General features: G+C 34.7%; 2 protein-coding genes and 2 non-coding genes across 5 annotated transcripts; all 4 read left to right on the forward strand.

The window, feature by feature from the left end:
- The first annotated feature begins 374 nt into the window (after positions 1-374).
- Positions 375-3831, forward strand: LOC109154541. 2 transcript variants are annotated; one of them, XM_019302311.1, is made up of 4 exons: positions 375-541; positions 1969-2077; positions 2477-2703; positions 3403-3831. In XM_019302311.1, exons 1-3 carry the CDS (start codon positions 491-493, stop codon positions 2701-2703), a joined length of 387 nt encoding a protein of 128 aa, XP_019157856.1. In that variant the 5' UTR covers positions 375-490; the 3' UTR covers positions 3403-3831. The 2 variants fall into 2 exon arrangements, with proteins under 2 accessions (XP_019157856.1, XP_019157855.1); XM_019302310.1 differs by having other exon boundaries at positions 426-541; positions 3413-3831.
- Positions 3832-7477: 3646 nt separating this feature from the next.
- On the forward strand, positions 7478-10989 carry LOC109154540 (stromal 70 kDa heat shock-related protein, chloroplastic-like). The gene is made up of 8 exons (XM_019302309.1): positions 7478-8100; positions 8328-8580; positions 8719-8798; positions 8929-9071; positions 9161-9259; positions 9390-9579; positions 9772-10170; positions 10391-10989. The coding sequence occupies exons 1-8, from the start codon at positions 7597-7599 to the stop codon at positions 10793-10795; spliced, it is 2073 nt and encodes a 690-aa protein (XP_019157854.1). The 5' UTR covers positions 7478-7596; the 3' UTR covers positions 10796-10989.
- A 5752-nt stretch (positions 10990-16741) lies between these two features.
- On the forward strand, positions 16742-16814 carry TRNAF-GAA. Its single transcript has one exon. It is a non-coding gene; the product is annotated as a tRNA-Phe (tRNA).
- Positions 16815-16894: 80 nt separating this feature from the next.
- On the forward strand, positions 16895-16966 carry TRNAE-UUC. The gene has a single exon. It is a non-coding gene; the product is annotated as a tRNA-Glu (tRNA).
- Positions 16967-17248: the final 282 nt, after the last annotated feature.

Consider the following 17248-nt stretch of genomic DNA (forward strand, 5'->3'; position numbering starts at 1 on the left):
CATAAATAATCCAAACTACATCTTCAATTGCACTATATAATATTTGATGTTCTAATTTAAATAATTATATATAGATCAAAATATTCGTAATACATTATAAGAAATCAATTCCGTGCATCGCACACGGGTGAAATACTAGGTATAACAATAAAAAAAAATATAGTTTTATGTTAAAAATAACAACGGGAAACTGTAAAAAATGTGGGATACTCTCAATCAGATCTGGAAACCTAGAAGAAGAGCACTGCGGTAATCTCGCCAATCCGCTCCTTCTATACCCATCTCACCTCTTGCGGTAAGTTTTCTTTGTTTTAGTTTCCTCTGATTTGTGGAATATTCTCAAAGTTTAATGCGGATTTGTAAGTAGGAGTTTTTAGCTTGAGTGGAATGCAAATTGTCTATGAAAATCTGTTATATATAAAATGGATTTCGCTTTGATTGAGAGTACGAGAGTCAATTATGAGAGTTTCTTAATTTGAAAGTATCAAGTATGAGTTGCTGTGGGCCTGTGGTTTCACTTTCACTACGCTTTATTTACTCTGTAAGACTCCATTTTTCTAATGAGTTCAATCTTTTAGTGTTTAGCTATAAGTAAACAGCTCTAACCAATAGACCATCCACCATTATATGGGATGAATTTATTTCTATTTTTTGTTTTGTTCTCTATTATAGCGATTGGTGAAATTATTTGGTAGCATTTTCCCAAGTTTGCTGGGATTTAATTAGTTCATTTGAAAAACTGCAGAATTTCAGAATGGTTTGGAAGTATGTTTTAATTTCTGCTTTAATTTTTGTTTTAATTTGCTTCAGACTATTCTCAGTTAAGCATGGCATATTGGCATTGCTCAGTTCTAATTTGTTCCAAGTATAGATTTTGAGTTTATTGATATAAAATTACAGCTTATCAAGCATTGTCTACTCACTGTAACCATACACAAAATCACATCAAGTATAGATTATGAATTGTATAGTATACGTAATTCTTAATTTTATATTAATTCAAGCATATCAAGTATGGAGTATGAGTTTCTGTGATTTTGGAGAATTGTCTATTCATTGCTTTCGCTTTAATTTGTGTATGCATTGCATGAGATTCGCACCATAAAATTTTATAAGTAGATCATATCCTATGTTCTGCTACAAGGATATTGTTGATGATGATTTAAGGTCAGTTTTAAAATCTCTTCTGGTGTGATGGCAGGTTGATTTCCTTTCTGTCCTGAGTGAGAGTGAGTGGGTGAGCAGAAATCAGAAATTGTAATTTTCCAATGCCTATTGTACTTCTCATATTAGAAAATTCTATAAACACAACTTGCAGGCACATACACGGTGGATATTCTTGTAATTTAGTGCCGTATGAAATTATGAATGCCACCCCCACTTGCATAAATCTCATTCAGGCTAATATAATTGGGAGTGAATGAGCTCACAAATCATAATGGTGCATAAGGCAACAACAAAAAGACAATGATGATTGCTCCCCTTTTCTTATTTCTTTTATTTCCTTTTTCTTTTCTAGAAGTTGCATAAAGCATGTCTTTCCAAGGAGTTATTACCAACAGGTTATTTGAGAAAATGCCGTATTTTTTAAAGAGAAAATTCCATTTTTAGTATCACAACTATTGTGGCGCCACATGACTTTGCTATAATTCCTGTGGGGATGGAGATATCTTTCCCTTTCCAGGCAGGGCAGGGGCCAAGGCTGGGAAATGGGGGAGGAAGTCAGGGGTGGGGATGGGGGATATGCCCCCAAGTCCCCCACCTTGCCCTGTTGACATCTCTGAACTCAAAGTTAGGGGGTAGGGTAGGCAACAACAGCATATCGCAAGTCTAAAACCATAGCTGAGCATTAAATTGTATATTTTCCTATCTCTCCTTCTATATATAAAGAGCATCTGTGCATGGTGTTTTCTCCTCTTATGGCCTGACCTATTAAAGTTGAGAAGGGTTGTTTTCATTTGTTTACAGGCTGAAGGTACCATGGCAGGAGTGATTACGAAATTTGTTATCACATCCTTGTTTATGTGGGTAGTTCCTGTTGGAATTTTATATGGTTTTAACCATAACTTGTTTCCTGGTAAGTTTCTTTCATTTGAGTTTTGCTGATTCATTCAATCTTTTAGGTAACATGTTTATAGATTCTTAAACCTTTCATTATTTATGCTTTTTGCATAAGTTGGAACTGTGCATAGTTTTAATTGTGATCTTTTACTTTGTTACTCTATTGCTATAACATATGCCTGGGTAATTTAGTGATTACCTTAGCAAGTAATAATTTGCTTTTTCCCCTTATCTATCTGGTTGGACTTATTACTATTATTATTAATTAACTCAAGCAACATTCACATTCAGTTTTTCTATTTAGTGCACGGAATATAATTTATAGCGTTGGAATACTTTTTAGCTTTGTTTTGATACAATGAGTATATTTGATAATTGCTGCATCAACTGAGTACGTATATTTCATGTGGAACAGGTTTGAGTGACTTCTCTCCTTACTCCATGACACTATTGAGCGGGTTTCTTGCTGTCATTTCTGTCAATGTAGTTATAGTATTTTACATTTGTATGGCAATGAGAGAGCCCTCGGATAAGCACGCCCCAGATCCTAAATTCCTTGCAGATGCCAAGGCGAGTGTAAGGCAGGACAAGCAAGGTGAAACCGAGAATTCATCAGCAGCGGTGCGCACAAAAGAAGAATAGGTAACTGAATACAAAATTCAAAATCTACTAATACTTTCAGATAAATGGATTTTTAAAACACTTGTGGTATTTCCTTTTTTATTTTCCAACTACCTGAGTGCTTTTCTAATACGAGTACGAGATTCTTGTCCAATACCTTTTTTGTTACACAACATTGTTAAATGTTGAATACTTTGTTTGTGTCCGCATGGGCTTAGTTCAGTAGGCAGTATTTGGGAGAAGAGACCAAGGTTCAAACCTCCGCGGTGGCAATGTGGGGATTATGCCCAAAGTAGGCAGACCCTTTGTGCATAGCACCGGCATTTGGCCCTGTCTGTTGTGCCATTGAATCACCGTGATTTACATCCTTCCAAATACTCTGTCGGGCCGGGGTGTGGTGGGCCCTTGGGGAGTTGGGGTTGGGGACTAAACCTTTAGGGAGAAGAATACTTTGTTTGTCCTTATTATTGTTAATTAATGTTAATCACATAAAAAACTTACCTTGCATTTAATGTTGTTATTATATGGAGTACAGGTGATATTAATTCTCAAAGATGTTACTAATCAATCACAAAAAGCCGGCCTTAGCATTAAATGATGTGTTATATGGTTTCTGTTCAATGCATATCATCATAAACTTCCCTTTCTGTTTGATACACATAATTATTATATAAATCTCTCTCTGAACGGGGATAGCTATGCCATGTTTAATTGCTCCATTTGACATTAGGAACGAAGTTGCCAAGGATGGCTAACAAGCACGCCGCAATGTTGGCTCAATTTCTTCTTTTCTGCTTATTGATTTCCGAGGCATTTGCGCATCATCAAACTTGTTCGTCTTGGAACGACACCTGCTTGCAGGAGTGTATTTTTCAACGTGTTGATTTTAGCTTTACTGATATGGACCATTTGTTTGAAAAATGCCGGGAATCGAATCCAGAATGTTTAATAGAGAAACCTTGTGGAGGAGGCTCTGCAGGTGCTCACAACAAAGAGGGTTAAGATAATCCTTCCTTTTCAGGAGTATCTTTGTGCTTTTCAGGATGTGGATTGCCTGTTTGTGAAATGTAAATATATATGATGCTTGATGTTATGATGTACGTTTATTAAGTATTATCCATAAAATAAATAAGACGCTATTCTTCTTTAGTTTAAGTGCTAACTTTAATTTTCATTGTAAGGTACGGGTGAGAAAAGAATTGGACCTATTGAAAAATCGACCACTGAGTGTTTCAGATTTCAGTTATTAAAGTAAAAAAAAAAATGTAGTGAATATTTTGGTTGGTTTCAGTTTTTCAAGAGAAAATTAAAAATCGATTAAAAAATTAAAAATTAATCTAAAGAAAAAATAAAATAAAATCTTACCTCATTCTATTTATATTTTGTAAGTTTATAGTTTATCACATTAATTTTAATTATTTATTAAATTGTATGGTATTTGTTAACTATATAATGTATAAATATAGTTGTGATATTCCAGCATAGGGACATTGACTATTGAGAAAATATGTATAAATAGATACTACATTGTAATAGAGTCATTGACTTTTGAAAAAATATGTATGAACATATACTACATTATAATAGAGTCAGTATCATTAAAAAAAATATAATGTATAAATATAGTTTATTTATATTTCGAACTACTATTGTACTTGAAGACATTAATTTTAATTTATTATAAATACTAGGAAGAATGGTCAAATAGGCCACTGAACTGCACACCAAAGTGCAATTAGGCCACCGAACTCAAAAACAATGCAATTGGGTCCTGGAACAACATAAAATCATGCAATTAGGTCCAAAATGACCTGTTTACCTGAAATGCCGGTTACCAATTTTAAAAATAATTTTTAAATATATTTTAAATAAAATAATTAATTACAATTAAAAAAAAAAACTAGATATGTCGGAGACGATTAGTCTCCGGCAGTATCGTCTCCGGCAGATCTAGTTTTAGTTTTAGTGTTTTTTTTTTTTTTTTTAATTTTAATTAATTATTTTATTTAAAATTAATTTTTAAAGTTGGTAACCGCCACATCAGCACAATTTTAGGTCAACATGTCATTTTAGACCTAATTGTATGATTTTGTGTTGTTCAGGAACCTAATTGCGTTGTTTTTGAGTTTGATGGTCTAATTGCACTTTGGTGTGCAGTTTAGTGGCCTATTTAACCCTTATTCCTAAATACTAAGATATTAGGGAATAGGGAGTATATTTTTTCCTTTAATAATTTAGTCTTTTAGCATTAGTCAAATAAATAAAATAATTTAGCTATTTTACTAAAAAAAATCTGATTATATTTAACCAACTGAAACTGACATGAAGGTTGGTTGGTTAAAATTTTGCTTATTAATCGAAAATCGATCAATGCTCACTCCTAATTGTAGGGCATTCATAATAGTTCCAGAAATTATGCTGTGGAAACGTGTTCATCATGCATATGGTAAACACATGGGTAGATCCATAATTTCTATGCTGTAGATTTATAATTTTATTTTTTCATTTGGTGTTAACGACGTTTCTCTCTTCGCAATCGCATTATTTCGTCTTCGCAGTACAGATATTATGAATCTACAGTACAGAAATTATGAATCTAGAAATAAAAAAATGACACATTTTTCCCCTGAGTTATATACTTATAGCACTTTTTCTCCTAAATTATTAATGTAAGCACATTAGCCCCCTCAATTATTTTAAAAGTGGTGATTTTTCCCTGATATATTAAATTGACATTTCTACCATTAAAATAAATATTTTATTTATTTTTCTTCTCCAACAAATTATTGCGTATACGTAGGGATGACCACGGTTCGATTCGAATTGAACCGGACACTATAGCAATCGAATTAAAAGTTTTCGATTATGATTCAAATCCAGAACCCAATATTTGGATTTCAATTTATTAAAATTATGAATCGAAGAAACTGGATCCTGAACTGTGAATCGACGGTTCCAGATCCGGTTCGCAATTTTGAACTGCCTTTATTTTAAAATTTTATTTTTTATTTAAAAATAGTATAAATTCAACAATAAATGTATTTTATTTTTATTTTTTTTTTTTTAGTTCGGAACATGAACCTGCCGTCCCGGTTCGTGATTTTAATAAACTCCAAATATCATGTTTCGATTCTAAATTGTAATTAGAATATTTCAGTTTGGTTGGTATAGTGTCTGTTTGGTTTGAACCAAATTGTGGTTATAATTTGTTGAAAAAAAAAATAAATGAAATATTTATTTTAAGGGTAAATATGTCCATTTAACATTTTAGGAGAAAAACAACCACTTGAATAATTCAGGGAGAAAATGTGCTATAAGTATATAACTCAAGAGGAAAAAGTGTCATTTTTTCTCTAGAAATTATGAATTTACAGTATAAATGTTATGAATCTACAATATAAAAATTATGAATCTACAGCTTAGAAATTATAGATCTATCCCGTATTCACCATGCGTATGGTGAACACGGTTCCATAACATAACTATCTCAATAGTTCTCCCCTTATCTCTTCATTTTGTGGGCGCAATTCTTTTTTTCTCCTTTTAATCTCTCATATTTTTTTTTTCCAAAAATACTAGATGTACTTTTAAAACCATACTCCCACTTGTGTTCAAATTTGATTAGAGGAAGAAAAAGAAAATGAATAAACATCATGACCCCCTACTAAATTAAGCAATTAAGGATGCCATGTCATAGAGAGTGCAAAATGAGAGTATAATTTAAGAGTACAGGTAGAATTTCTCTTTTTTCTCCAACTTTTCTCTCCTTTTCTCTCTTTTTTGTGGGTTCTACTCTTTCTCATTCTTATATATTATATATTAGGATAAATACCCAAAATGGTCCCTTGACTATAGCTAAATTCACAAAATGGTCATCGACTTTCAATTTCAACCAATTAAGTCCTTAACTTTGCAATTTTGACATGATTTGGTCTTCTATCTATTTGACCGTTTGTTGACTGTGATCGATGGTCTCCAGAAGAACCTTCAGCTCTCGTTAGAGCACGTGGAGGCCTCCAAGATGATGTTGAACTGGTTCGGAAACACGCCGTCTTCTTCGCTCCGGTACGAACTCAACTACATTGAATCTAAAGGGAGGATGAAGAAAGACGACCGGATTTGGTAGATTGCTTTCGACAGTGGATTCAAATGTAATAGTGCGGTCTGAAAATGCAACCGAAACCTTAAAAAAACTGACGGTGGACCATGAAATTACATATATATCCTCAAAAATCACAGTCAACAAATAGTCAAATAGATGGAGGACCAAATCGTATCAAAATTACAAAGTTAAGGACTTAATTGGTTGAAATTGAAAGCCGAGGACCAATTTGTGAATTTATCTATAGTCGAGGGACCATTTTGAATATTTACTCTATATATTATTTGATTCGGTTTTCTATAATTAATAAAATATAATTTTATTAACTAATCAAAATATAAGTAAGATAATCATCAATCCTGTTCATATGGAACACTTCATTTGGTTCTTAACTGGTAGATCGTAGATTATTCTAACAGCAAGTCCTGAGAGTAAGAATTTTTTTATAACGGGTAAATTAAAGATTATCCGCCGAGCAAGCCTTAGAAATTAGAGAATTTTGATAACCATGAATGAGAGTGTAATTTTGGCGCCACTTGTCCCTTCTGTACCAGAACCTACTCGTCCTTCCTCAAGCCTTCTGGTATGAGAAGGGCCCTCTCCCTTTTGTCACCATTTCATAATCCTCATCCAACGAACACAAATCACTTAAACCTTAAATCCCACTCTCATCCGACGTCTCTACACTCTTCTAGAACTCTCCGTTTTCCCTCCCTCTATAAACCTCCCCACCTCGCTCCGATCAACCCAAGTTTCAAAAGAGATTCCCAAGAACATTTTGGAGAAATTCAAAGAATTCGAAAGCGATAATAATGGCGTCGTCATCAGCCGCGACTCACGTGCAACTCCCCTTTTCCCACCGCAAAATCACTCACAAGACTTCAGTTTTCGGGCAGAGGATCCGTTTCGCGTCGCCGACGAAGAGATGTTACAATAATAATCACAGGGCGGTGAGGGTGGTGAACGAGAAGGTGGTGGGCGTGGACTTGGGGACGACCAACTCGGCTGTGGCGGCGATGGAGGGAGGGAAGCCGACGATCGTGACGAACGCGGAAGGGCAGCGGACGACGCCGTCGGTGGTGGCGTATACTAAGAGCGGCGACCGCCTCGTCGGGCAGATTGCGAAGCGGCAGGCTGTGGTGAACCCGGAGAACACGTTCTTCTCGGTGAAGAGGTTCGTTGGTCGGAAGATGTCGGAGGTTGATGAAGAGTCGAAGCAGGTGTCGTACAGAGTGGTGAAAGATGATAATGGGAATGTGAAGCTTGAATGCCCCGCCATTGGAAAGCAATTCGCCCCTGAAGAAATCTCTGCTCAGGTAAACCATGCATACAAATAGTATGCTTAGAAAATTGAATCCCCATTTTAAGTCCTAGCTTTATAGTATTATTATTTCTGATTTTGTGTGAAAATGAAATTAATGGTATATCTGATTCACTTTTACATGGACCATACTCCATACTAAAATTGTCGTTTTTAGCTGAGTAGCTGCTTATGAAATTAATGGTATCCTTAAAAGGCTTTTCATCATTTTCTTGATTACAGGTTTTGAGAAAACTTGTTGATGATGCCTCAAAGTTTTTGAATGATAAGGTGACTAAAGCAGTGATTACAGTGCCAGCATACTTCAATGACTCCCAGAGAACTGCAACAAAAGATGCTGGTCGCATCGCTGGACTAGAGGTGCTACGCATCATAAACGAACCTACTGCTGCTTCATTGGCTTATGGATTCGAAAAAAAAAATAACGAAACAATTCTAGTTTTTGACCTGGGAGGTGGTACCTTCGATGTGTCAGGTATGCCTGCCTGCCTGCCTTCTCAGTGTGCTATCTCATATGTGTATAGTTGCATACTTATTTCTTCATAATATAATGCTATGAATTCTTTTGAGCTTGTTTGAAAGATCACTTTGTAACTCAATTTCTTATATGCAGTTCTTGAGGTCGGTGATGGAGTATTCGAGGTGCTTTCTACCTCAGGTGATACGCATTTGGGTGGTGACGATTTTGACAAGGTACAACGAGTTTTTATCTATCTACATTTACGAGTATTTTGTCTGGTATGTTCATGTTTTGGGGTTTTTGGTTTAATTTCGACCGAGTTTCTGAATATTATTGATTTATGCCTGGATGGATACCAAACAGAGGATTGTAGATTGGCTTGCTGATGACTTCAGGAAACAAGAAGGAATAGATCTTCTAAGAGACAAACAAGCTCTGCAACGCCTCACTGAAACTGCCGAGAAGGCTAAGATAGAACTATCTTCTCTCACACAAACCAATATTAGGTACATACAATATTCCGTTTTTTCGTTAAGTAAATGTTCTCTGTCAAAACAATAATAAGATTAATGCTGAAGTTGTGTTTGTTTTACAGTTTACCATTTATAACTGCCACTACGGATGGTCCAAAACATATTGAAACCACACTTACACGGGCAAAGTTTGAAGAATTATGTTCAGATTTATTAGACAGGTATGATGGAGTGAGTCATTTTTTGTTCAAATCGAAACTTAATAAGTTCAGTTCTTGTTTAGATTATAGCTTATGAAATTCAGTTTGGTGGTTTCTTGATAAATGACTAAGATTGGAATCTCGTTTTTAGGCTGAAAACGCCTGTTGAAACTGCCCTAAGAGATGCAAAGCTATCGTTTAATGACCTTGATGAAGTGATTCTTGTTGGTGGATCTACACGAATCCCTGCCGTACAAGACCTTGTCCGGAAATTGACCAGTAAAGAACCTAATGTTACAGTGAATCCCGATGAAGTTGTTGCTCTTGGAGCTGCTGTACAGGTTAGCCAAACCACACTAAAAGATTGAATCCAACCAATTAGCTAGTCTAACACATGTTCTCTCTTATTTTATCAATGTGGGACTCTTAACACTATGCAGTGTGTTATTTATTTGGCTGTGTTTAAAGCTAGATTTAGCATTTATAACATTCATTCTTTTTGTTTTGCATCTATTGTTCACATGAAACTTCAGGCGGGTGTTTTGGCTGGAGATGTAAGTGATATTGTGCTGTTGGATGTGACTCCTTTATCGCTTGGCCTGGAGACTTTGGGTGGCGTTATGACGAAAATCATCCCGAGGAATACCACTCTGCCTACATCCAAGTCTGAGGTTTTCTCAACTGCAGCAGATGGGCAAACCAGTGTCGAAATTAATGTGCTGCAAGGCGAAAGAGAGTTTGTCAAAGACAACAAATCCCTGGGAAGCTTCCGCCTCGATGGGATTCCACCAGCTCCCCGTGGCGTTCCACAGATTGAAGTGAAATTCGACATCGATGCTAATGGCATCCTCTCCGTCACTGCTGTGGATAAAGGAACTGGAAAGAAACAGGACATTACAATAACCGGTGCAAGCACCTTACCCAAAGACGAGGTGCGTGTTTACTTGAATTGTGTCATATCTATCAATAAAACAATATATAGAAGTGTCTTCAATTTACGTAATTTGGCAATGTGTCTACGTCCACAGGAGTGAAAGTATTCTTTTATTACTGGTGATGGGATACAATCAATATATTTGTAGGCATTTAATCCTTATACAATCCGTGTCACTCCAATCATTGATTCCATTTTCTTTAACCAAAAACTTTCAGGTGGAAAGAATGGTTGAAGAAGCAGAGAAGTTTGCTAAAGAGGACAAGGAGAAAAGGGAGGCCATTGACACCAAGAACCAGGCAGAATCTGTTGTCTACCAGACCGAAAAACAGTTGAAGGAGTTGGGAGACAAGGTCCCTTCTGATGTTAAAAGCAAGGTGGAGGCTAAGCTGAAAGAGCTGCAGGATGCCATTTCTGGCGGTTCAACCCAAACGATAAAAGACGCCATGGCAGCACTGAACCAAGAAGTGATGCAACTAGGCCAGTCTCTCTACAGCCAACCGGGCGCCGGAACACCTACACCAGATGATGTTAAGCCAGGGGGGGAGTCGAGTTCATCGGGTAAAACCGATGGAGATGGAGATGGAGAAGTCATTGATGCAGATTTTAGTGAAAGCAAGTGATGGATGAGATCAACAAGGGTCTTCTGTATAATATGTATGTATAGGTTACCTAGTTTGGAGTTTGGGGATGAAACTTTTTTTCCAGATGAGACATGGAGGGGGATTGTACATGAATAGGTTAATGATTTTCCAATGAAATACAGTTTAATGTAAGCATTTGTTTAGTTAATGCAAGGAAATTTCTATTATGGAAACAAGGATTGTCAATTAAAATTATAGTTGAAAAAATTGCTAAGCACTCGGAGGAGCCTAGGGCCAGGGTGATTGAGGCGCTTAGGCGGTCGTGTATTTTTTATTTTTTAAAAATTTATTTAAATTTTTTAATTATTTAAAACTAGATAATTATAAATTATTTAATACTTTAATAGTTAATATTAAAATATTAAATATTAACCTAAAAACATAAGTTGCCTAGTGGCCGATTAGCTATTGTTCTTTTTTTTTTTTAAATGGGTCATTTCACTCAAAACCACATTCTAAAATGACCCATTTAAAAAAAAAGAACAATAGCTAATCGGCCACTAGGCAACTTAGTCGATGCTTAAGCGGTCTAATCGACGCCTATCAAGCTTAGGCAATCAGCACTTAGGCGACTTAATCAGTCACCTAAATCACCCATTATGGTAATACACTAGACGACCGGCTAATGCCTAGTGTTTATGAGGGATTTTTGCAACACTATTAAAACATATTGGGGAAACATGAGATACCTAGGAACTCACTCACTCATGCTCTAAAGTCCAAGTAGGCGCATGCAAGTTTTAAGGATGTTTCCTCTTCTCTTCACTGATCTTCTCTGCAGATTCGCCGCATTTTCATCGTCCTCTTCAAATATGCAATCTGCAGACTGATGATGAATCCTGCAATAATACCCTCCAGACACTGAGGATGATCTCATGGAAAATGTCCTCTTTATAGCACCACTGTGCAATAGCAGTGCCCTTTGTTTCTCAGGCTTCTTGTGCCTGCTAGGCAATGCAGAAGATACAGAACGGCTTCTTTCCAAGATCACTCCAAAGATCTCCCAACCCTCTTGCTCTTGAGTTGAACTATGGGTTTTGGAGGGGCTTTTAGGTTCTTGAGGGAGTTGCTTTGCAGTTTGAGAAGGATCTGCAAAATCTATGGATTTTGATCTGATTCTGGAATACCCATTATTCATTTTCAATTCTTTGGGGGTTTGCTGACACTAGTTTGCAGAGATAATAATGGGTAGTAGTATGTAGTAACCTGGGCAAAAGGGCTATTTAGAGCTGAAGGTTAGTTAACTCAATGATTGAATTGGAGAGTTCAAAAAACATGTGATGGTGATGCCTATTCTTTCTTTTGCTACATTAGATAGATTCACAAAACCAAACTAATATTTAAAAAGCACAAGTTGTGTATTATTGCGTAACAATTATTGAATACTAAAGATACATTTCTTTTAACGTTTTAGTTTTCTCTTCTCTGTTCTGTTTTCAAATCCAAGAAATATACAAATGAACATATTTTTATTTTTATTTTCCCATTGTTGTTGTGAATATGCATTCAGGATTCTCACCATTATGAAACTAATTTGGAGTTGGCACGAGATGCGTCCATACCACTTTTTACAAGAGTTGAATTTTTCACCTGGCATAGAGATCTGGCAAAACAGAAAATCATTTACTTATATGGAGTTTTCATAACCTTAAATAAAAGAAAATGAAAAAAAAAATCAATCAATCAATGGATCAACACGCATGGCCTATAGTAATGTCAAGTAATAAGTGGTGTTGTTTTGGAGGGAGAAATGAGAAATGGGTTAGTTGGAAAAAAGTAAGAAAGTTTTGAATAGGGACAGAGATGAATAGGCGAAGAAAGTAGTGTGTGTAATTCGGACATTTGTGAGATGTCTTTTTTAATCATTGTAGTGTTTGTGGCTTTGCCTTGCCTTGCCTTGTAGGGAGAACCTACCAATCCTGTCTGATAGATGAATTTAACGTGGGTGGTTCGCGCTTCACAATGCTTTTTCAATTCATTCAACTGCATATCTAACAAGATTAGACTACACTATAAAAGGTAATCAAGCCATGTGGATGCAGGGTAGGGTAGGAATGACAATTTCAATCCGTCTCGTAAATATCCACCCAAACTCATTTGCATAAATTGGATTGGATTCGAATTCTATGTATAAAATTTGTCGAAAACTCCACTCGACCCACCATATATATATATATATATATATATATATATATATATATATATATATATATATATATAGAGGGATGGAATCACCTGCGAATATAACCCCAGGCGCGAATATACGAATAGATCACAGCCATCTATCATCTAAAATTAACGACTCAGCTCTTCCTTATGACGCAGTGGCAAAACTGTAATTATAAAACAAAAATATCGACAATCCCAACACGCGAATGGCTTTATCGACAAACTTTAAGTTCAAAAGGTAGAACCCATCTTCTTCCTCCCAAAAACCTCCATCGACAACAACGAAGAAAGCGAAAAGACACTAAAAAAAACTCTCAAAAAACACAATCATTTGCTACAAAGACTGAAGTTTGTTCGATTTCACTCAAGAATATGGACAAAGGACAAAGCCCAGTGGTTCGTGCAAAAGAAACAACAACTAAACGAGGTAAAACAAAGTTATGATTCTTGTTTCTTCTGCATTTTACTTATAATTTTTGCTATAATGCTACAATGTGTAAGTATCTTCGACAAAATAGCAAAAATAATACACTATTTTTGCATATCCAAACCCCTAAGCAACATGTAACCCAACTGATCACTTTGCATGATAACAAACAATAATATTTTAAACTATATGCATGCATCTGTGTTTACTGCACTTGAAATTTCTATTTGTGCAAGTATTTTAATCTATATTTGCAAGTAAGCCTCTAATATTGTGCACCTAAAGTTATGTGCATATTCTGTCAGTTAATAGGTATTCTGCAACAATTTTGATGTATTTTTACATTTAGTTTTCAACATAAATGCAACTAATTGTTAGATAATATTCTCTATTTTTGCAGTCTGCCTTAATTGTCATTTAAAACAAAGTTATGTTTCTTGTTTCTTCTGCATTTTACTTATAATTTTTGCTATAATGCTACAATGTGTAAGTATCTTCGACAAAATAGTGAAAAAAATACACTATTTTTGCATATCCAAAATCCTATGCAACATGTAAACGAACTGATCACTTTGCATGGTAACAAACAATAATATTTTAAGCTATATGCATACATCTGTGTTTACTGCACTCGAAATTTCTATTCGTGCAAATATTTTAATCTATGTTTGCAAGTAATCCTCTAATATTGTGCACCTAAAGTTATGTGCATATTCTGTCAGTTAATAGGTATTCTGCAACAATTTTGATGTATTTTTACATTTAGTTTTCAACATAAGTGCAACTAATTGTTAGAGAGTTAATACCCAAAATTGTCCTCGACTATAGTGGTTTTTCTCAATTTCGTCCTAAACGACTTTGGTGACCTAATATAGTCCCAGACTTTTGTGTTTCGCTCAATTTAGTCCTCCGTTTGTTATTCCGTCAAATTGGTGTTAAATAAAGGGACAATTCAATAATATCAATATTGACCTCTCTTTACTTTCAACCTGCGAAGTGAGAAATCTCCCTTTCTTACACGAATTACACCCAGAGTTACTCTCAGACCTACGAATCAAATTTTATATTCGCAGCTTTAGAAGTGATTCTGGGAGTAATTCGTAAAAAAAGAGGGATTTCGCACTTCACATGTCTATGAATAAAGAGATGCCAATATTAAAATTACTGAATTGTCTATTTATTTAACAACAAATGGACGGAATAACAAATGGGGGACTAAATTGAGCAAAAACACAAAAGTCTGGGACGAAATTGAGTAAAAACACAAAACTCTGGGACTACATTAAGTCACCAAAGTCGTTTAGGACAAAATTGAGAAAAACAACTATAGTCGAAGACGATTTTTGGGTATTAACTCAATTGTTAGATAATATTCTCTATTTTTGCAGCCTGCCTTAATTGTCATTTAAAACAAAGTTATGTTTCTTGTTTCTTCTGCATTTTACTTATAATTTCTATAACTGAGTTGCTAGACAACAAGCTAATTAGCCCAATTAATACAAATTCTAAACACTTATATATAAAATCTCTAAAGTTGCAGCATCGTATGCGTATATCTACACGTTAGCTATTAATTGGGTAATTATTTACTCAAATTCAATCTTTGATAACATCAGAAAACATAATTGGTGCAACTCAATTCTTCAATTATATTATATAATATTCGATGTTATAATTTAGACAATTGTATATCGATCTAAATATTTTTAAAATATTATAACAAATTCATTCCGTACAACGCACGGACGCAAATACTAGTTAAAATAAAAGTATCAATTTTCCATTCATTGTAGACAAAAAAAAAAAAAAAAAAAAATTAGTTTGAAATTTGAAATCAGTCAACATAACATTACAATACTTAACAAAATTAAATTACCTAGCTTAAATTTGGTATATAGAATCATTACATATAATTTGCATACATAACTCATAACCTTAATTAATTTGTATACATTAATTCTTCCCAAAAGGATGAATCTCGAACCCCAACCCGACAGAGCATCTGGGAGGATATAAATCATGGTAACTCAACTGAACCACAGAGGCGACTTTTGCTTACTGCGCACAAAGAGCCCTCCTCACTTTGAGAGGTTGCTCCCACCCTACAGAGGCGATTTTTGCTTACTGCGCACAAAGAGCGCCCCCTCACTTTGAGAGGTTGCTCCCACACTGCCGCTGGTGAGACTCGATCCCTGATCATTCTTCCCAAACTTCACCCCTATAACCAGTGGAGCTGCCCATGCGAGCAATTTGTATACATTAATTAAGTAGTGGATTGGTGGACTACTAAAAATATTAATAATATTAGTACTACTAATAATAGTAACATTATTATTTGGTATATAGAATCATTACATATAATTTGCATACATAACTCATAACCTTAATTAATTTGTATACATTAATTAAGTAGTGGATTAGTGGACTACTAAAAATATTAATACTACTAATATTATTAGGGGTTAATATTAATATATTTCATTTATTTTTTAAGTAGTGATTCTTTCTTTATGTTTTTGAATGCTACTGACTCTATTACAATGTAGTATCTGTTCATATACTTTCTCAACCTACTGAAACACAAAGAGTGTAGTATTTGTTCATATACTTTCTCAACCTACTGAAACACAAAGAGCCAATAATGCCTCTACTGAAGCTCGAACTTACAACCTTCCAAAAGTCCAATTCGGATACCATTAGACCACATAGTCTTGGTAGGTTGTCTTTATTTATTAGTTTTTAATTGCAATATGTTAGATCTATAAGTTAACCTACTTTGTAATTTTTTTTTAAAAAAAAAAAAAAGAAAAAAAGAACGGGTGATGCAAACTTAATAATTAAACGCAATAATTATTTACAAAAAAAATAAACAAATAAATAATTTTGCAATTAGTCATGCGGTGAATGTTAATAAACAATTTATTAACATTGAGTAAATGTTAATATTCAATTAACTTTACTTAATAGTTTATAAATATTATTTGTGCATCGCACGGGACAATTACTAGGTTATAATAATTATAGAAGTGTTATTAAAGATTATTGGTTTTGACTTGAGACAATCATTGAATCATACACAAGAGGTACTTGGTATAGTGTTTTATGTAATTGATTAGAAGTGTTATTAATTAAGTTGTATGTTGTTTTCAAAAATTAAGTTGTATGTTATTCAAATGAAATAATCATCAATTCATCGTGGCTATATTTTAACTTTTAATCAGAGTTTGAATACACAATAATGACTACATGAAGCAATATGAGGAACATAATTAATTATGGTTACAAAAAGATACATTTCATTTATTTAAAATGTAAACAAGATATTAGTTGCGGGGATAGCTCAGTTGGGAGAGCGTCAGACTGAAGATCTGAAGGTCACGTGTTCGATCCACGTTCACCGCAACTTAACTTCGATAGCTTTTAAAATGGTAAGCCATACATGAATGTTAATAATATTCAAAACAGATGACTGACGCAAATGTTCCGTTGTCGTCCAGCGGTTAGGATATCTGGCTTTCACCCAGGGGACCCGGGTTCGATTCCCGGCAACGGAATTTGACTTTCCATTATAATTAGTTTTTCAAACGTGAAAACTGCAATCTTTCGGTTTATTTATATGATTTAATAAATAACATTAGGAAAATGGTTAATGGAGAATGACCCAGCCCGTCATCCAATGAATAACTGCAAAAAATGGACCAAAATTTTGTTTTAATCGATTAAATTGATAATGGCATGCATAGTTCAAAAAATCAAAACACAAGCACACATAACGTTTGCTGTTGAAAGGTTTGTTAGTGAAGATAAATTTTTATAGCAGTTCAAGTCATAAAAAT

The sequence above is a fragment of the Ipomoea nil genome, unplaced genomic scaffold (assembly GCF_001879475.1).
Source record: "Ipomoea nil cultivar Tokyo-kokei standard unplaced genomic scaffold, Asagao_1.1 scaffold2647, whole genome shotgun sequence".
Lineage (NCBI taxonomy): Eukaryota > Viridiplantae > Streptophyta > Magnoliopsida > Solanales > Convolvulaceae > Ipomoea > Ipomoea nil.